The 21,348-nt window shown below is 45.6% G+C and overlaps 1 protein-coding gene across 2 annotated transcripts; it reads left to right on the forward strand.

The window, feature by feature from the left end:
• Positions 1–364: 364 nt before the first annotated feature.
• On the forward strand, positions 365–20,369 carry EDC3 (enhancer of mRNA decapping 3). 2 transcript variants are annotated; one of them, XM_079318246.1, is made up of 7 exons: positions 365–444; positions 4,646–4,843; positions 6,817–7,130; positions 11,265–11,600; positions 16,190–16,343; positions 18,695–18,912; positions 19,813–20,369. In XM_079318246.1, the coding sequence occupies exons 2-7, from the start codon at positions 4,680–4,682 to the stop codon at positions 20,145–20,147; spliced, it is 1,521 nt and encodes a 506-aa protein (XP_079174372.1). In that variant the 5' UTR covers positions 365–444; positions 4,646–4,679; the 3' UTR covers positions 20,148–20,369. The 2 variants fall into 2 exon arrangements, with proteins under 2 accessions (XP_079174372.1, XP_079174371.1); XM_079318245.1 differs by having other exon boundaries at positions 384–468.
• Positions 20,370–21,348: the final 979 nt, after the last annotated feature.

A 21,348-nucleotide genomic window follows, 5' to 3' on the forward strand; every position in this document is an offset into this window, starting at 1 on the left:
GGATGGAGATGATGATGATGAAGGAGGGATGGTGATGATGGAAGGGATGGAGGGATGGAGATGATGATGGAGGGATGGAGGTGTAATTGAGATGACACAGATATGATGGAAGGGATGGTGTGATGGGGGGACAGAGGTGACAGGTGTGTGGCCCAGGTGTGTGAGCCAGGTGTGTAACACAGGTGTGAGCCAGGTGTGTGACACATGAGTGTAACACAGGTGTGAGCCAGGTGTGATCACAGCGCAACTCCCCCGCTGTCTCTACGATCCCGCCGGCGGCCGGAGCGCCGCGCGTGGGGGGGGCGGAGCCACGGGCACTGCGCATGCGCACAGCGCGGCTCCCACGCCGTCTCTATGATCCCGCCGGCGGCCAGAGCGCCGCGCCGCCGGGGGCGGGACCGGAAGTGACGTCACGCGGAGCGTCGCCGAGGCGGAGGGGCCGCGGTGAGGCGGGAGCGGCGGCGGCGGGTGAGGGGCGCGGGGGGATGGCGGGCACGGCGGGCACGGCCCGGGCGTTCGGCGGCGGCGGGCGGGGCTGGCGCGGGGCCCTCCCGGGCAGCTGGGGCTCTGCCGGGCTGCCGTGAGGCGCGGCCGCGGCGCCGGGCCCCAACGGGCCGGGGCGGGCACGGAGGGGAGCGGCCCGTGGGGGGCTGAGTGTGACTGTGGGGTCCCCGTGCGGTCCTGTGGGGCCTGGGTTTGCTCACTGGGGGCTGCGTTTGCCTGTGAGGAGCTGTGTTTATTTACGGGGGCTGTGTTTATTTACGGGGGGCTGTTTTTATTTACGGGGGGCTGTGTTTATTTACGGGGGGCTGTGTTTATTTACGGGGGGCTGTTTTTATTTACGGGGGGCTGTTTTTATTTACGGGGGGCTGTTTTTATTTACGGGGGGCTGTGTTTATTTACGGGGGGCAGTGTTTATTTACGGGGGGCAGTGTTTATTTACGGGGGGGCTGTGTTTATTTACGGGGGGCTGTGTTTATTTACGGGGGGCTGTGTTTATTTACGGGGGGCTGTGTTTATTTACGGGGGGCTGTGTTTATTTACGGGGGGCTGTGTTTATTTACGGGGGGCTGTGTTTATTTACGGGGGGCAGTGTTTATTTACGGGGGGCTGTGTTTACCTATGAGGCTCCCTGTGTTTATCTGTGAGTGGCCCTGTGTGTACCAGTGGAGGGCCCTGGGTTTATTTGTGGGGTTCCCTGTGTTTATCCATGGGGGGATCCCTGTGTTTATTTTTGGGATTCTCTGTGTTTATTTGTGGGGTTCCCTGTGTTTATCCATGGGGGGATCCCTGTGTTTATTTTTGGGATTCTCTGTGTTTATTTTTGGGGTTCCCTGTGCTTATCCATGGAATTGTTCCCTGTGTTAATTTTTGGAGGAGGGGTTCCCTGTGTTTATTTTTGGGGTTCCCTGTGTTTATCCATTGAATTGTTCCCTGTGTTTACCCATTGGGATTCCTTGTGGGGTTTTTTGGGGGATCCCGGTGTTTATTTTTAGGGTTCCCTATGTTTATTTTTGGGATTCCCTGTGTTCATCCATGGAATTGTTCCCTGGGTTTATCCAATGGGATTCCCTGTGTTTATTTTTTGGGGGTTCCCTGTGCCTTATCCATGGAATTGTTCCCTGTGTTTGTTTTTGGGGTTTCCCTGTGTTTGTTTTTGGGGTTTCCCTGTGTTTGTTTTTGGGGTTCCCTGTGTTTGTTTTTGGGTTTCCCTGTGTTTGTTTTTGGGGTTTCCCTGTGTTTGTTTTTGGGTTTCCCTGTGTTTGTTTTTGGGGTTTCCCTGTGTTTGTTTTTGGGGTTTCCCTGTGTTTGTTTTTGGGGTTTCCTGTGTTTATCCATGGAATTATTCCCTGTGTTTATTTTGGGTTCCCTGGTTTTACTTTGGGGGGTTCCCCTTTTCCCCTTGTGGGTTCCCTATGGGGCAGGTTGAATTTACCTGTGATGGTTCCACCTGTTTGCATTTTACAATATTTGGGATCCCTGTGTTTTCCTTTAATGGCACAGTCCCACTAAGGGATATTTAATTATATTTGCACTCTAGCACAGATTTATTGTTTTGGTTTTGTTTTTTGTTGTTTTATTTTTGCTAAAAGAGGCTCTTGCTTTGAAGCACCCCTATGAAAGTTGAGGGAAATCAGATTATTTTTTTCCTCACCAGTTTTCTTTCCCTCCCATCTTTCCAAGAGGCTCAGCTTGCAGAGAATCCATCTGCCTCTCCCAGAAATGTGATTTATACACGGCTGTTGATCTCCCTGGGCTGTCTCCTGTGTTCCTTTGTGCTGCTCACAGTAAATACCAAACATTTTCCCTCTTTGATTACAGCATGAAAGGCAAATCTCTCCATTTGTGAGCCTGCCATGTCTCATTCTCTCTGTCACTGGGAAATCTGGGATCAAAGGAGCTCTTTAGCTGCTTCCAGGAGTGTTGGAAACATCTGTCTGAACAAATTCCAGTTTTCAGCTGCTGGCAAGGAGAGCAGCTGGTTTTTAATTAATTTATTTAATTGTGGCAGTGATGTTAACTCTGCACTAGATTCCAATTTTTGGGGATTTTTCCCCCCTTTCTCTGTTTCTCTGTATCTCTGTTCCCATAAAGATTTTAATTTTCTGAAATTCAGAGATCAATCCTGAATATTCACAGGAGCTGTTTGCATTAAGGAGGGAAGTGAAAATAAATTCCCAGTTTGGAATTAGAGGGAGTGTTGATTTTTTTTTTTTTTTTTTTCCAACCTGGAAATGAAACTCTAGATAATTTTAGTGAGGAGGTGATAAAAGAGATTTTTATTTTAAATTATTTTTAGCTAATTTTTTTATTTAATTTTATTTATTTTAAAACCCTTCAGGGGCTTTTGTGGACATCTTTCTTACTAAAACAATTGTAAATGGGATAATTGTATTATTTAATTTGTGGGGTTTATTTTATTTTTGTGCATTAATTTGTATGTTAATATATATTTTATTATTTATTTTTATTCCATTTTTATTTTCTTTTTTATTTAAAGTCAGGATTAAAAACATGAAGGAGATGAATTTTTTGTGTTTGGGCTTGGCTGTTTATTAAATTTCATTCAAAGTACAGAGAGTTTTGTAATACTTTTAGTTATTAGTTAAAAGTGAGTAAAACAGGCAAATTTAGTTAATTACAAGGTTTTTTTAAAGCTAAACAATTTAATAAAGAAATAATACTTTATATCATTATTTTATTTATAAATATCAATATATGTAATCTTTTATATTTTAAACTTTTGTGATTTGTGGTGTAGCATTTACTTATTAACATATTTATAATTATACTTATTTATTTAATTATTTAATTAAAAATTGCTATTTTAAAAAATATTTATATTATAAAATGTTTTAAAAACTGAATATTCCTTTTGGAAGCCTTGAATTCAGGCAGTGGAACAAAAGGTGGGGAAGGCAAAAACCCCATGCAGGGATTTCTACTCTGGATGGGATGGTAGTGTGAAAAATGAAATTTACTTTTTTTGGTAGATCTTACCTTTTTGACAAACTTTAAACTTTCTTCCCAAACTCTTTTTCGTATTCCAAAAACTGTCACTCCTTAAATTTGTCTTTTTCCAGCATGTTTTTTTTTTTTTTTTTGCTGGTAGTTTTAATTTCTTTTACCAGCCTTAATTTGGACTGTGCTTTTCAATTTTTACAGAAAAATACCCACCTGGTAACTGATATATTGTGCTAGGTGTCTTTATTGGCTGTTATTCAACTTCATACAAAGATACTTTATTAGATTATGTTTTAATTTTGTTTTATTCAGCTGAGCAGGCAGATCACCTACTACAAAGAGAACTACAGAGAGTAACTTTGTTACTCTTAACTTAAAAACCACTTTAACACCACACATACAATACCCACCCTAATATTTGGGAAAAGCCAATCCTAAATTTGTTTTTATATCATTTGGGGTGTCATTTCCTCCTCACAGACGAGAGGCTGTGCTGATCCAAGTTGTGAATTTTTTTGTTTTCCAACCAGCTCTGTGCTCTTCACAGCAGCTCCACAAGCAATGTTACTCTTACAGAAAATTACATCTTAAAATCCATTTTAACATATAGTATCTATCTTAAATTTGTGAAAAGCCAATCCTAAATTTGTGTTTCTAACACTTGGGGTGTCATTTCCTCCTCACAGAGGAGAGGCTGTGCTGATGCAGGTTGTGAATATTTTTGTTTTCCAGCCAGCTCTGTGCTCTTCACAACAGCTCCACAAGCAATGTTACTCTTAAAGAAAATTATATCTTAAAAACCATTTTAACATACAGTATCCACCCTAATATTTGGGAAAAGCCAATCCTAAATTAGTGTTTATAACATTTGGAGTGTCATTTTCTCCCCACAGTGCAGAGAGGAGCTGCCTGGGAAGGAGGAGAGCTGATGCTGATGCAGGTTGTGAATTTTTTGTTTTCCAGCCAGCTCTTGCTCTTCTCAGCAGCTCCACAAGCAATGTTACTCTTTATGCTACACTTAAATCAAATGATATCTTAAAAACCATTTTAACATACAGTATCTACCTTAAATTTGTGAAAAGCCAACTCTGTAATTTATGTTTATGGCACTTGGGGTGTCATTTCCTCCTCACAGAGGAGAGGCAGTGCTGATGCAGGTTGTGTATTTTTTCTTTTCCAGCCAGCTGTGTGCTCTTCTCAGCAGCTCCACAAGGATGGCCACGGACTGGCTGGGCAGCATTGTGTCCATAAACTGTGGGGAGAGTTTGGGGGTTTACCAGGGCAGAGTTTCTGCTGTGGATCAGGTCAGCCAGACCATCTCCCTCACACGGCCCTTCCACAACGGTGTCAAATGCCTGGTGCCAGAGGTCACCTTCAGGTTAGTGCCTCTCCTGCCCCCTGTGCCTCAGGCTGCCTAGGTATACAAATATATATTTCATTTTACATTATTTTTCATTATTTTTATTCGTATTATGTTTTAGCAGAGGGGGCTGATGGGCTTTTTTACAGCTTTGCCCTCAGCAGTTCTTAATTCCAGGCTCAAATCCTAAAGGAGTGTAGCTCAGGCTCAGAGATTATTTAGGGTCAGATTGTGTACATATACATATATATATTTAATTTTAAATTATTTGTCATTTTTATTCATATTATGTTGTAGCAGGGGGAACTGACGTGGTTTTTTACAGCTTTACCCTCAGCAGTTCTTAATTCCAGGCTTAAATCTTGAAGGAGTGTAGCTCAGGCTCTGAGATTGTTTAGGGTCAAACTATGTACATATACAAATACATATTTCATTTTAAATTATTTTTATTCATATTCTGTTTTAGCAGAGGGGGCTGATGTGTTTTTTTAAAGCTTTCCCCTCAGCAGTTCTTAATTCCTGTCTTGAATCCTGAAGTAGTGTAGCTCAGGCTCTGAGGTTATTTAAGGGCCAGACTGTATATATATACAAATATATATTTTATTTTGAGTTAATTTGGATTATTTTTATTTGTATTCTGTTCTATTGTAACAGAAGGGGCTCTGATGTGCTTTTTTACAGCTTTGCCCTCAGCAGTTCTTAATTCCAGGCTCAAATCCTGGAGCTGGACTGGGGTAGCTCAGTCTCAGAGGTTATTTAAGGGTCAGACTGTGTATGTATACAAATACATATCTGTATTTTGTTTTTCATTATTTTTATTTCTATTCAGTTGTAGCAGAGGGGGCTCTGATGTGCTTTTTTAAAGCTTTGCCCTCAGCAGTTCTTTCCCACCAGTTCCTGGCAGCACTGTGCTTAAAAAGTGTAAATAGGAGTCACTCCTCACTGCACATTTTCCTGTTGCCTGCAATGTTGTAGTAAAGCCCTGAGTCACTCATTTTTCACTAACATTGACTCTACAAAGTCAATTCTCTTAATTTATCTTTTTTTTCCTTTGGATTTTGAAGAGGGACACTGGGAGAAGACAAGAGCCACATCCTGCCAGGGGATGTGTGGAAGTCTCTCTGCTCTCATATCCCACTTGGACAAATGCTGGGTTCAAACTAGAAGAGCCTAATTCCTGCTGGATTTCTTGCAGTCAGTGCAAATGGAGGTCTTTATAATCACTCCTTTGTTTTCTTTTGGCTTGTGCCCAATGCTAGATTTAGTTTTCTTGATCCTTTTTTTCTTTGGAAATGGGAAGTGTAGTCCTTGTCTGAGCATGAGCTGTGCTAATCTGAGGGTAGCTTTCTGCAGAAATGGATTAAATGTAATAGTAGCCTCAAGGCTGAGAGCAATTAATTAGCTAGAAACTGTTAAATTAATGCAGATTTCTGCAAAGGTCTGCCCCAGTTGCTTCTATTTTTTGCTTGACTGGTTCCTGTTTCTACCTTTCAAACTACAGAACCTTCCAAACAAATTACAGGTGCAGTGCAGGAATACTGAAGTGGTTATTTTGAAGATTTGCCATTTCAGTTGAGCATTTGGATGTCTGTGAAAGTGCCCTGTATGTTTGACTATTCAAATCTTCTTATTCCCTTGTTTCTATTGATCAGGCAGTGGTGTATTGGTTTCTATCCATGATGGCATCAGAACAATGATGTTTTTCCTCAGGAGTTTTGGGGTTTGTTTTTTTTTCCCCTGCCAGGGTATGTGCTAAATTTCTGCTTTGTCATTTCAGTTGAGCATTTTGATGTCTGTGAAAGTGCCCTGTATGTTTGAATATTCAAATCCTTTTATTCCCTTGTTTCTATCAATGCAGTGGTGCATTGATTTCTATTGATGGTGGCATCAGAACATTGATGTTTTTCCTCAGGAGCTTTTGTCTGTTTTTTTTTTTTTTTTTTCCTGCCAAGGTGTGTGTTAAATTCCTGATTTTCTCCTGCTGTTTTTAGGGCAGGTGACATCACTGAGCTGAAGATTCTGGAGATCCCAGGGCCAGGGGACAGCAGGCAATGCGGGGACTCGCAGCAGATGGACACAACCACGCCAGGCGTGGGCTGCCAGGTGGGGCCCAGCCAGAATGGCACTGGCAAGGTGCTGAAGAAGCCCATGTCCAGCAGTGCCCCTCAGAACATCCCCAGGAGGCCAGACATGAAGAGCCAGGAGCTGCTCATCTCCCCACAGCAGCAGTGCTCCAAGAGCTACATGGATCGACACATGGAAACGCTGAGCCAGTCCAAAGGCTTCCGGCGGAGGCACAACTCCTGTGAGTCTGGGGCTCTCCTGCTCCAGCTCCTCCCCTTTTTCACCAGGCTTTGCTGGAAACTGACCCACCTGTGGGTTGTTCTGAAATGTATTCTATTTCTGACCCCACCTGGAAGCAGTCAGGTGGAGGTTCATCTCTTTTTCCAGACAGGATGAGAGATCGCAGCCTTAAATTTGGATGAAAGGAAAAAAGTTTTTGACCCTGGATATGTTTAAAAAAAGATTGTATGTGGCACTCAGTGCCCTAGTCTAGTTGAGGTGTTGTTAGATTGATGACCTTAAAGGTCTCTTCCATCTTAGTCATTCTGTGTAGAAAATGTCTAATGCCAGTTCCAAACACTTCCTCATTTTGCTCTCTTTCCTGTTTGAAGATTCCCCAGCTTTTCCTCTAAACAAACTGCAATGTTATCCTTAGGTGAGATGAGAACACAGTGGGTTGTGACAGCTCAGTGTTTGCAAGAGTCCTGGAGGAAAAGTGGAAGAAATGTGCAGTGAGACTTTCTCCACTGCTTTGTCTTTTATGATTGTGAGACTTCCTGAGGCAGCAGTGAGAGTTCAGGATTAATGGCTTTTTTTCCTGCTCAATTTAACATCTTGCTTTTTAAATCTCTCCAAGCTTTTCTATTTAAGGCTTCTGTACCCATAACCTATTACAACATCACCCCATACATAATTATGAAGGGGTTTTGGCTGTGTTGTTAAAAATACTAATTAATGAGGGTGATGTAAGATAGAATCAGAGCATCCCAAAGTCACACATCCATTATTTTTATTTCTCTTGATAAAATCTTCAAAACTGGGCCAAAACTGGTTTTGATCACTCTTTTCCTTCAAAAGCCCCCTGGGCTATTTTCCTTTCCAGATCCTCATAATCCAATTCCTGAAATGTCAGTGTACATCCAGCATATTTCCATGACTTAATTGTTGAAACCATGACTTCATTTTTCCCCCCATTTCAATTAGAAAATAAACCCAAGTGGGCCAGGCCAGTTTAACAGGTGTAAGGCTGTAGTTTTTGGGGAGAAATTCCTAGACCTCTGGAAATCTTTCTCCCCCACCAACATCTGGGATATTTTTACCCCTTCCAGGATGTCTGGTAGATTTGGGGTGAGCAGAGAGTTTTTCAACCCACAAGCAATTCATGAGCACAAGTGAGGTCACTTTTACAGACCTTGAGGCAGGTTGAGTGAGGTCCTAGGTGTAGATTGTTAGCTTAGGTTCATTTTGGGATAGAGAAGGAATGTTTTACCCTGTAAAATGTGTGTTTGGAGAGTAGGGAGAGTGATGTGTGAGTTTTGGGAGGGGGATGGAGTTGAGCCTGGCTTTGTGCAGGAGTCCAGGGAAGCATGAGCTGAGATGTCACCCAAAACTTGGATCCTCCATGTGAAAGCTGACCTCCTGTTGGCCTCTAGCGTGCCAAGTCAGGGCCAGCATTCCCCTTTGGAATGTCACTGGTGTGACAGGAATCAATAAACAACAAACACCAAGGCAGGTTTCCCAACAATGGCTGTGCTGGCAGCAGGCTCCTGGTGCCAGGGCTGGCAGCACAGCCTCCCACAGGGATCTCTCAGGAAGGCAGCCAGCTCACTGGAGACTTTGTTTGCTTGTGTGTTCTACATGAAAAGGGTTGTTATTCCTTAGGAACAACAGAAAAAAATGCCAGGGAAGGGTTGTTTATATTTTGAGGGAGGTGCTTTTCTGTGTGACAGCTTGGAGTGGAGCTGCTCTCCAAGCAGGGCAGAGGCACTGGGAGCTGGGATCCAAAAGTTGCAGGGTAGGAAATCTGCTTTCCTCCCTGAGCAGAACCAGCTGTCATTTCTTCCTGTCTAGAAGGTGATGCTTGAGGAGGAAGAGCTCCTAACTTTGCTGCCAGCTCATTGCAGGCTGTGCCATGCTCTGTGTGACTTGGGGCAGTCAGGGCAGAGCACTGCAGAGCTGACAGCCCTCAGGATGGATTTTGGTGAGCTGGGCTCCTGGCTCCCATTCTCTGTGGCTGCAGGGAGCTTTGCAGCCATTGTTCTCCAGTTTTCCTTTATTCTATCAGCATTCCATGCTGACATCAGCTGCTCCTGTCCCACTAGACACACACACTGGGTTTTGGGGTAGCTGGAGGGAGTGTGGAGCTGTTTGCAGAGGGGTCTGGCAAGGAGCTGGCAAATTCTCAACACTGACATGAAGAAGTTGTCCATCTGAGCCCTGAGGGTCCCTTGGCTCCTGCTTGAGCTGAAATTCCTGAGTGCTGGGGGAGAACTTGGGCCTGTTGTGTTTGCATTTCTCATCTTCCTCCACAGCAGCAGCTGTGGCTGTGATTCCCTCAGCAGTGCAGTTTAGTTCCAAACCAAATCCTGTCCAGCTTTGGTTTGGGAGCCCTGTATCTAGGGCAGAGTGGAAGTTGTTACCAAAAAGCTTTCAAAACCATGCACATGGAGAAGTGGTTAAAGTGTGCCTGCTGAAATTTTCCCTGCTGAGAAGCCTTGCTCTTTCCTCTCTACTAAATCCTGTTTGTCACCACAGTGCTGGAAATCTGTTGTCTGTCCTTCCAAGGCATTCTCATTGGAGAAGGATGTTTGGTTTTGTTGGTTTTTTCCTTAATGGGGAATGGTTGTTCTGCAAAGCCCAGCAGATTTAGGATCTTGCTGTGGGGACAGGGAAAGCTTTCAGTTCACCAGAAAAACCTGAAATAAATCCTTGCTGAGGCCATGCATCCCTCACAGAGGGACTCATCTTAAACAACAGGAAATGGTTTAGTAGAGCAAGCAGCCTTGCTTGACAACTTACTCCATCTGTTGGACACTGTGGGTGATTCCTGTAACTGCAGGAATTGGCCTCAAGTATTTTCTAGTAATTACAAGTGTAACAGTGGCAGTGAGAAACAATAATATTGTCTGGACCTGGAGAGCAAAGGAAGAATTAACAAGTAAAGTTGTCCTCATAATTGTGTTTTTGCATCAGTTCTCAATGTCCAGCCCTAAGTAGGAGACTTTCATCAGTCTCACTGCAGAGAATTTGGGTTTTCCCAATGAATGTGATTGGAAACAAGTGTATTCCAAAATATAAGGTAATGGAGAAGGAGGAGAGTGAAACAGGAATGAGGCAGTGGACTGTTTGTCATATCTTACATCAAGGTGTAGGAAAAAGAGATACTTTATATTGAGGGTTTGAAGTAACCCCTTGAAGATCATTAATATGGAAGAAAACACCCACAGTAGTCTCTGAAATTTTGAGGAATTCCAGAGAAGGCTTTGTGTCACACACCTGCCTGACCATTGGCTCAGGATGGGAGGAAAACTCTGGGGTCACAGCTGATAACCTCACCACTGGTGTGACACTGGGATTAAATAAAACCTCTTTTGCTGCTGTGGGCAATCCTGTTTTTCTAACCTGGCTGCTGGGAAGTCCCTGGAAGTCTCTTTGCTGATGCTCTTGTTCTGTTTAATGCTGGTTTAGTGACTGAGTAATGCCTGGGGTCAGCTCCATAGCAAGTGTTGGGTCCCAGAAACCTGGGATTTTTGAGCTTTCTGTGCTTTCTGAGCCCCTGGAGAACACTGCTTTGGACCTGAAGGCTTCCAGATTTGAGTGATGGAGATAAAATCACAGGTGTACAGTTAAATAAAAGTGTGTGATTCACATGGTAAAGGTTTTGAATTTGAGGTTTTTATAGTACAGTGATAGGTATGGGACAGGATTGAGGATTTTGGGTGATGACTTTTTCAGTGCTCATCTTCCTCTTCTTCATGGTTTCAGGCAGTAGTTTCTGCTTGGACAGTTAGTGCTGCACTGAGGGTCATGGGAATTTGGTTATTGGGTCAAAAGTATAAATAATATAGATGTTAATTCTCTATTAGGCTGCTTAGCTTTAAGAGACCTTGCAGCAGCTGGATCTCTCTCCATTTGTGCTCACTTCTAGCTGGTGGCTGGAAGTGTCACTGAACTTTCTGTACTTTTGATAAGATTTAATAACAATCAAATCCCAAACACGAGAAAATTAATCTCTGTAAAAGAGAGTAAAAATAGAAGAAACTTCAAACTTCAAACCACAAATTAAGTGGTACAAATCACCACCACATGAGTAGGGGGACTGTAAAAAAGGACACACTCTCAACTTGCTTTTTTTTAAAAATTTTTTTGGGTGTAGGGTCGTCGAGCAGCCGCCATCCCAACCAGGTGACCCCGAAGAAGAGCGGCCTGAAGAACGGGCAGATGAAGAGCAAGGACGACGAGTGCTTCGGGGACGACATCGACGAGATCCCGGACACGGATTTCGATTTCGAGGGCAACCTGGCGCTGTTTGACAAGGCGGCCGTGTTCGAGGAGATCGAGACATACGAGAGGCGGAGCGGCAGCCGCTCCCGCGGCACGCCCAGCGAGAAACCCGCGCGCTACCGGCACGACGAGAACATCCTGGAGGCGGAGCCCATCGTCTACCGCCGCATCCTGGTGCCGCACAGCCCCCACAAGGAGTTCTGCACGGGTAGGGCTCCTCTCGGCTGATGGGCACCCCAGGTGCTGCTCTTGGGGGGTTTGGGCGCCAGGGCTCGGCTGGGTGTGGGCTGAGTCAGGGCGTTGCTCATGTCAGCTTGGATTTGTGTGTCCGCACTGAGCTGTGCCTTGCAGGCTTTCTGAGATCTCTGCTGGGGTATTTATCAGTGCTGGGATATGTATATGTTTATCAATAGTGAGGTATTGGTATATTTATCAATAGTGATATATATAGAGATAGATATCAATAGTGAAATATATATAGATATTTATCAATGCTGAGATATATATAACATATATATAGATAGATATATGTATATATATTTATTTATCAATACTATTTATAATATCTCAGTATTGCTAAATAAATATATGTATAGATATTGTATATATATTTATTTATCTACCAATAATGATATTTATTTATTTATCAGTACTGATATATATATATATATATGTGTATATTTTTATATATATATAATTTTTTTTATATATATGTATCAATACTGGGAGGGCAGCAAGGTGAACGTTGCTCCAGCAGGGAGCAAAGCTGGTGGTTGGCAGCTGAGCAGGAGGTGTTTGAATGCTTGCTCTGGTTTCAGCTGCCTGGTGAACCCTCTGGAGGGTGACAGAGGGATGAGCTCAGGGATTTGTGCTTTGGTGGTTTCAGGAGATTTTCTGTGCTCTGGCACTCCTTGGGTTGTAGTTCTCCATTTCTGCCTGGGTTTAAATACAGTTCATGTGAAGATGAACTTTGGGCACAATTTAGCTCCAAATTCCAGGGATCTTTGTTCTCCTCAGGATATCTTGCCTTTGATTTTTAAGCACTTAGGAGTGAAGGAAATTTGGCATTCCAGGAATGTTTCTTTTCCACTTCAGAGTAAAAGCAGATGTCAGCTCTTCCTGCAGGGACTCAAAGCAACTGATACTGTGGTGGCCTGAGCAGAAGTGTGAGCAGCTCCTTGGGCTGTCATTCCTCCTCTGCCTGGAGATTCCATCTGGGCTGTGAAACCCTTCAGGGGAGGAAGCTGATGGATTTGTAATGATTTGCTGCTTTCCACTTCTGAAAAGTTCCTTTTTTGGAATGGTTCTGGTGTATAACAATGTCCTAGTTCTCCATTTCTGTCATTCCTCTTCCTATTGTCCCATTCTGCTGCCTGGGAGAGGAGAACACAGTGGGTTGTGACAGCTCAGTGTTGTGTTTGCAGGGATCCTGGAAGAACAGTGAAACAAATGTGCAGTGAGACTTTCCCCACTGCTTTGTCTTTTATGATTTTGAGACTTCCTGAGGCAACAGTGAGAGTTCAGGATTAATGGCTTTTTTTCCTGCTCAATTTAACCTCCTGCTTTTTAAATCTCCCCTGTGGAAGAAGCTACACTGATTACCCATGTGCTGTGTGAATAAGCACCTCTTCATTTTTCCCTGTGGTTTCCTGTCTGTCTTGTGGAGGTTTTTTGTTGTTGTTGGTTTTTTTTTTTTTCAAATTTCCCACTTGTCAATCCATCTTCCAGCTGGCTTGTTTGAGAGGAGACAGGGCCTCTGTGGATGTCTAGTCTGAAACAAAAGCTAAGCCACTGTTGGCAGCCAGTCTGGGCAGGATGGCTGATAGGGGATTCCAGCAGCAGAATTCCTGGGAGGAAAACCACCATGCACTGAGCAGCAGTGAGTGAATTCAGGGATGGAAGCTCAAAGCCACCCCCTTTGTTCAGCAGCTGGAAGGAGGATGCTGAGCTGCAGGCAGCCTGCCTCTCAGTGGCTCACAGAGCAGCTGGTGGGATGGAGTGAGAGCCAAGAGCTCCAGAAATCTGGGCTTTGGATGTGGCTGAGGCAGGATTCTCCCTGCAGAGTTTGTTCTGGTTTCCTAAAGGAAGCTCTCCTTGCAAAAAGCATTTCCTAGTTATGACAAAGCACTTCTTTCTCCTGTTTTTTTTTTCTTTTTTTTTTTTTTTCCCCAGGCTCAATCTGTGAGATGATTGTGTTAATAGAGCCCTGACTGAGACAGTGATTCTCTGTCTGCTGCAGCAGCACAAAACTGATGCTGGAGATTGGCAGGGAGTTCATATCCAGCTCTTGGCACTGTGGCATCCCTGTCTCTGCATCTCTGCCTGCTTTTGTTATGCCATGGAGCTCAGGAATAACCAGAAAATCAAACTGCTGATGTCAGTTTTGAGTCACTCTTTGACTTCCCCAAAAGACTCACCTGCAGGACTTCCAGCCTGGGATTTTGTTGCTGACTTGAAATAACTTGGTGTGTGTAGAATAAACACTGGGATGCTTTTCTGAGAGCTGGTTTTTTTTTTCTTTTTTCTTTATTTTTTTAATCCCAGGCAGCTGTAAAACACATTTATTTAATATTAAAAAACCTGGGCTAATTTATTTTATTGCCTTCATTACCAAACAATAAAGATGCCCTGTCCAACCCAAACATAATTAAAGTTGGCAGGGTTTCAGTTTTGTGGCAGTGCTGTTATTGTTTGTGGGTTTTACACATCTCCTCCTTGATTGCTGAGTTTATTTAACTCCCCAGGCCTGTTTTTGATGAGCTGCTGGACCTTGGGAAGCTCTGCTGGCATTTCAGACAGGGAGCAATTAGGACAGGCCTGGCATGCTAAATGTCACTTCCTCACTTTCCCTTTTTTTCCCCAGACATTTTCAGGAATTTCTCCCAAATTTCTTCATTTTCCACTCTGAATTCTGCATTTTTTTGCCCCAAATTATCAAGATTTTTTCCCCAAATTCCCCGTTTTCAACCCAAAAATCCAAATTTTCCACTCAAAATACTCCATTTTCAACCCAAAATTCAAATTTTCCGTCCAAAAATCCAAATATTCCCCCCCTCAAAATTTTCCATTTTCCCCCCCCTCAGAATTTTCCATTTCCCCCCCCCTCAGAATTTTCCATTTTCCCCCCCCTCAAAATTTTCCATTCCCCCCCCTCAAAATTTTCCATTTCCCCCCCCCCAAAATTTTCCATTTTCCCCCCCCTCAAAATTTTCCATTTATCCCCCCTCAAAATTTTCCATTTTTCCCCCCTCAATTTTCCATTTTCCCCCCCTTCAAAATTTTCCCTTTTTTTCCCCCCTCAAAACTTTCTATTTTTTTCCCTCAGAATTTGCCCCCTGTCAAAATTTTCCATTTTTGTCCCCTCCAAATTTTCCTTTTCCCCCCCTCTCAACATTTCCCCCCTCAAACATTCCTCATTGTTTTTAGCCCAAAATTCCCAATTTTCTCTGGATTTACCCAAAATTTGGCTTTTTTTGCCCCATTTTTGCTTCACCTCCATGGGGAAGAAGATCTGGAGCCAGGAGAACAAACTGGGCTGGATGCCTGAAAATCCCAAATTTCCCCCCCAAAATTTCCTCCAATTTTCCCAAAAATTCTCCTGATTCTTGATAAGAAAGTTGGGTTTTATCTTTTTCTTTTTTTTTTTTTTTCTTTTTTTTTTTTTTTTTTGTGGCTTTGATGTTATAGTGATTAGTTGTTTGGGAGAATGGAGATTTAATTATTATGTAATTTTTAAATATTTTTTTATTTTTATATCCCTGGAAGTATCCAGGCTGGACAGTCCTCATCACTTCACCAACCCTCTCTTGTTTCTTTTCTCTTGATCCAAGTGCTGGAGCATTTCCCAGGCTCTCCAGAACACCTGGCAGGTTTTTGGGTTTTTTTCTTCTTTTCTTCTCCTTCTTTTCTTCTTTTCTTCTCCTTCTTTTCTTCTCTTCTCCTTTTCCTGTTCTCTTCTCCTTTTCCTGTTCTCTTCTCCTTTTCCTGTTCTCTTCTCCTTTTCCTGTTCTCTTCTCCTTTTCCTGTTCTCTTCTCCTTTTCCTGTTCTCTTCTCCTTTTCCTGTTCTCTTCTCCTTTTCCTGTTCTCTTCTCCTTTTCCTGTTCTCTTCTCCTTTTCCTGTTCTCTTCTCCTTTTCCTTTTCTCTTCTCCTTTTCCTGTTCTCTTCTCCTTTTCCTGTTCTCTTCTCCTTTTCCTGTTCTCTTCTCCTTTCCTGTTCTCTTCTCCTTTTCCTGTTCTCTTCTCCTTTTCCTGTTCTCTTCTCCTTTTCCTGTTCTCTTCTCCTTTTCCTGTTCTCTTCTCCTTTTCCTGTTCTCTTCTCCCTCTTCTCCCTCTTCTCCCTCTTCTCCCTTTCCCTGCTGCTGCTGTGTGCTGTGCTCCATCCCATACCTGCTGCTCCAGACACAACAGCTGGGTCATTTTCCTGTGATCTCTGGGGTTTTGGGGACCAGTGTCAGGAAACATCCTGTTTTTGGGGTTTTTTTTGGCATTTCCCAGCTGCTTTTCTGCCTTTCACATTGCTCAGGAGCAGTTTATGGTGGGTTAAAGCACTGCTAGCCTGGAGACTATGAAGAAAAACCTTAATATTCCATCTGTCTCAGCCCTTGTGTTCCCAAAACGGAACAATTTTAGCAGCACAGAAACTTGTGCGGAGCTGTTATTTTAAGCCAGCAGTTGTCTGCTTCAGTGAGAACCATTTGGATCCATTTGGTGGCTTGTGGAGGAAGGTGGGTGAGCAGCTAGCAGCCTTTTCACTGCCACTGTCTGGGGGTGTCTGACTGTCCCTTTTGTGTCCCCAGACTCGGGGCTGGTGGTGCCCAGCGTGTCCTACGAGCTGCACAAGAAGCTGCTGGCCGTGGCCGAGAAGCACGGGCTGAGCCTGGAGAGGAGGCTGGAGATGACAGGGGTGTGTGCCAGCCAGATGGCCCTCAGCCTCCTGGGGGGGCCCAACAGGTACTGGGGCAGGGGAGGGGCTGCAGGGCCCTCACTCCCTGCTGCCAGGGGCTTCTGTGGGCTCTGGACTCAGATAAAGCACAGATGAGATTTGCCTTCATCCTTACTGAGAGTTGTTCAGGGAGCTGAGCTTTGCACAGGTGGGAGGCAAAGCAAAACTGAGATTTTGCCTTCCTCCTTGCAGGGAATTGTTCTTGGCTCACAGGCAAAGCAGAGCTGAGAGTTTCCTTCCCTCTTATTGGGAATTGTTCTTGACTCACAAAGCAGAGCTGGGGTTTCCTTCCCCCTTCCTGGGAGTTGTACAGGGTGCTGAGCTTTGCACAGGTGAGAGACAAAGCAAAACTGAGATTTACCTTCCTCCTTACTGGAAATTGTTCTTGACTCACAGGCAAAGCAGAGCTGAAGGATTTTTCCTTTCTCCTTACTGGAAATTGTTCTTGACTCACAGAAAAAGCAGAGATGAATATTTTTCCTTCCCCCTTACTGGGGTTTGTTCTTGGCTCACAGACAAAACAGAACTGAGGTTCTCCTTCCCCCTTACTGGAAACTGTTCAGGGAGCTGAGCTTTGCACAGGTGAGAGGCAAAGCAAAACTGAGATTTACCTTCCTCCTTACAGGGAATTGTTCTTCATTCACAGACAAAGCAGAGCTGAAGGATTTTTCCTTTCCCCTTACTGGAAATTGTTCTTGACTCACAGGCAAAACAGAACTGAAGGATTTTTCCTTCCCCCTTACTGGAAATTGTTCTTGACTCACAAAGGAGAGCTGAAGGATTTTTCCTTTCCCCTTACTGGAAATTGTTCTTGACTCACAGAAAAAGCAGAGCTGAAGGATTTTTCCTTTCCCCTTACTGGAAATTGTTCTTGACTCACAGACAAAGCAGAGCTGAGAGTTTCCTTCCCCCTTCCTGGGAGTTGTTCAGGGAGCTGAGCCTTGCACAGGTGACAGGCAAAGCAAAACTGAGATTTTTCCTTCTCTCTTACTGGGAGTTGTTCTTAACTCACTAAGTAGAGCTGAGATTTTCCTTCCTCCTTACTAGGAGTTGCTCAGACAGCTGAGCTTTGCACAAGTGACAGACAAAGCAGAGCTAAAGATTTTTCCTTCCCCTTTACTGTAAATTACTCTTGACTCACAGACAAAGCAGAGCTGAGATTTTCTTTCCCCCTTACTTGGAATTGTTCAGAGAGCTGAGCTTTGCGTAGGTGAGAGGCAAAGCAAAACAGATTTTTTCTTTCCCCTATTGGAAATTGTTCTTGACTCACAAGCAAAGCAGAGCTGAGATTTTTTTCCTTCCCCCTTCCTGGGAGATGCTCAGGGAGCTGAGCTGTGCACAGGTGCTGCCTGAGGTGGATGGAGCCTTGCAGAATGTGTGATGAGCTCCTTTCTGCACACTTCCCTTGCCTGTTTTGTCACATTGCAGTTTCACAGTGTCAACAAAAGCAGAAGGCAGCCCATGAGAACGGTGCTGTGTGGATTTTTGTGAGGCTAACTCAGCTTTTCAGGCTCACCTGAGCACATCCTGCTCAGCTTTGGAGTGCACTCAGTGCCTTTTGCTGGCTGCTGAAGAGCTCTGCTCCCTGCTTCTGTGGCTGTTGGTGTGGGCAGGAGCTGCACCTGTGTTTTTGTGCTGTTGATGGCAGCTCCAGATTGTTTGCTCTCAAAATGAAAGGTAATCTCCAGTCTCCATCTGCTTACTCAGGACCTGATCACTTGGTGGAGAGCACTGAAAAATGATGGAGGCTGCTGAAATTCCTGCTGCAAGCCCCTGATGGCTTCCAGGCCAAATGAACTTTATTGTGCAGTTGATGAAGCTTAAGGAGCAGACATAATTTTTCTTCTTTTTTGATTGTGACTCCTCTGATGGGGAAACTCACTTCAATTTTTTAGTTTTCTTCTGCCATCCTTGTGGGTTCAGGGAAGTCCTGAAGAGAAGGCTGGAACAACCTTCATTTATCTGAAGGGGCCTACAAGGAAACAAGAGAGGGACTCTTCATCAGGAACTTAAAGAGAGGAAATTTGGGTCAAATATGTGGAAGAAATTCTTCTCTGAGGGCATGCTGAGCATTGCCCAGAGCAGCTGTGGCTGCCCCTGGGTCTCTGGGACTGTCCAAGGCCAGGTGGGATGGAGCAGCCTTAGTGGATGACCTTTAGGGGCCCCTGCACCCAAACAAGTCTGAGATTCTCTGAACTGCAAACACCACAGAAAGGATGTGGGTTCCTTCCTGCGAACGACAGCAGATTTGCAGAGCACCTGCCAATTTGCATCTTACCAATTTTTAAATTTTTTTTTCCCCATGCAGGAAGGTGAGAAGCTTTGATGTTTAGTGAGAGCCTCCTGTTTTTTGTTGCAGGCTGAACCCCAAGAACGTGCACCAGCGTCCCACGGTGGCGCTGCTGTGCGGCCCCCACGTCAAGGGGGCTCAGGGCATCAGCTGCGGCCGCCACCTCTCCAACCACGACGTGCACGTCATCCTCTTCCTCCCCAACTTCGTCAAGATGCTGGAGCCCATCACCAATGAGCTCAGCCTCTTCTGCAAGACACAGGGCCAGCAGGTCTCCAGTGTCAAAGGTGGGTGGCTCTGCAGGGCTGGATTCTCCTGGGGAGCACAGCTGGCTTCTCCACAGAGCAGGGCTGGCTGCTGCCTGCTGCCCTGGCACCATCTAGTGGCCCTGGCAGGCCTGTGTGGCTGCCCTGAGGCTGCAGGGACAGCAGGCACTCAGAGCCTCGACAGTGGAGCAGTTGTGCTGCCACAGATGTTTCCGGTGGGAAGAGCTGCCATGTGGAGCTGCTCTGGTAGGATAAGGGGCTGCCTTGTTGGAGCTGGGAGGGAATGAGTGTCCAGCTGCTGCTGAGCCACTTGCAGCAGCTGTCAGGATTCCCAGCTCAGAATAAACAGCTCCTGGGAGACTGCTGGATTCTGCTTGGCAGTTCTTTTCCAAGCTGCTTCATTTGAACTTGTGGGGAGAAACAAAGCTGGGAGTCAGGGCTGTGCTGTGCTGACAGAGCTTCCTGCCTGTTAGAAAACATTGGAAAAGGTTGGAACAGATTTTCCAGAGCAGCTGTGGCTGCCTCATCCCTGGAAATACCCAAGGCCAGCTTGGAGCAGCCTGGGAGAGGGGAAGGTATCTCTGCCTGTGACAGGGGGTGGGATCAGATGAACTTTAATGTCCCTTCCAACCCAAACCATTCCATGATATTGCACCAAGGAGTTTGTAATCCCTCAGCTGAGAGTGACAGAGCTCAAAGTGCAGTACAGTTGGAATAGCAAAGTGGAATAGCAAATGGTCCTTTGTGATGGGCCCACTGCTGACTGATGGGTGAGGTTTGGTAGCTGCGAGGCCGGGGATGTGCTGGGGAGCTGTTCAGGATGGGTCTGTGTGGGAGAAGGGTGGCACTAACACTGAGCCAGGGGGCGCAGCCCAAACCCCAGAGGTGCTGACGGCGCAGCCCCGCCCGTGTTTCTTGCAGACCTCCCAGCCACCCCGGTTGACTTAGTGATCAACTGCCTGGATTGCCACGAGAACGCCTTTCTGAGAGACCAGCCGTGGTACAGAGCCGTGGTGGACTGGGCCAACCAGAACCGAGCGCCCGTGCTGAGCATAGACCCGCCCATGAGCGAGGCGGAGCTGGCCATCGACGCCAAGTGGTCGCTGGCGCTGGGGCTGCCGCTGCCGCTGGGCGAGCGCGCCGGCCGCGTCTACCTCTGTGACATTGGCATTCCCCAGAAGGTCTTCCAGGAGGTGGGCATCAACTACCACTCACCCTTTGGCTGCAAGTTTGTCATCCCCCTGCACTCCACTTAGAGCCCACCCCCCTGCTTCTGAGAGGAGGGAGGAGGTCTGTGGGGAAAATACAAGCTGGATCCTTCTCTGGTTGGATCCTGACTCTGGTGACGCCTTAAAAAAAGAAAAAAAAAAAGGATGTGAAGTTCTGGAGGGTTTGCCTTCCCCCAAGAAGGAGTGTTGTGTGTTTCAAAAGAAAAAAATGGAATAATCGTAAAATGAAATGAAAAAAAACCTCAAGAAGAAAGGAGGAGGAGGAGGAAGCAAATTGTTGCTGTTTTCGTTCTCTCGTGCCATGGGGTGAGGGAGCGTGCAGCAGCGTGTGTCTGTCCCCTGCTGCTGCCCAGCCCTGCCTGGCACCTGGCACAGGTGAGGGTGGTGTGGAGCTTGAGATGTGCTTCTGGTCCTTGTGCTTGGGTATTCCCAGCAAGGACATCCTGGTGGGAACAGCACCCCTTGATTGTGTAGAAATCCCTTGTGTCCAGGGAAAATCTCCTTTTGTTCCTGTTTGTTTTTGACTGCCCCATCCCTGTTTTGTGTTCTGGAAGGCAGCTGGAGCTCCCTGTCCTTGCCAGCCCCTCGAGGGGGGGGTTCCCTGCTTGGAAAGCTTGTGGCTCACCTTGGGAGCACTGATGTCCTTCCTCAGCTAGGCCTTACTGCTTCTGTACTCTTGGCTTTTCTTTGCTCACTCTCTGAGGCCTGGGATGGAAAAGAACTTTCCAGGATTCTCCTGGGGTTTGGGGTTGGTTTCTTTTGTTCTTTCTCCCAGGGGTGGGGGAGTGGAGCAGGGCAGGGCTGCTCTGGGTGGCACAGGTGATGTTTGTTTGGGGTAAGCTCCCCTGTCCTTCCAGCATCCCTGCTGCATTCAGTGTGGTTTGGGAAGTAGCTGATGGATCTGTTCATTCCCTTGGGAATCAAAGCCTGTGTGTGGGGTGGGGTGGGCTGGTTGTTGGCCCCAGGAGGGGCTTGGCTCCTGTTCACATGGTGGGAGCTGCTGTTCTGGAGGGCTGTGGCAGAAATCCTGGCTGGGATTTCTGTCAGAAATTTGCTCTGGTGTTGGACTGCTGTTCCATGCCTGCCCACAAACGTTGGATTGTCCTCTCCTGAGTTCCTTTTGGCCTGGGGGCAGTGCCTGCAGCAGGGACAGCTGAGGAGCCACCAGCTGGGTTTGGCATCAGCTTGGGCACCCACCACGCTGGAGAACTGCAGCTGCAGGAGGTGC

This window comes from Erithacus rubecula (assembly GCF_903797595.1).
Source record: "Erithacus rubecula genome assembly, chromosome: 14".
Lineage (NCBI taxonomy): Eukaryota > Metazoa > Chordata > Aves > Passeriformes > Muscicapidae > Erithacus > Erithacus rubecula.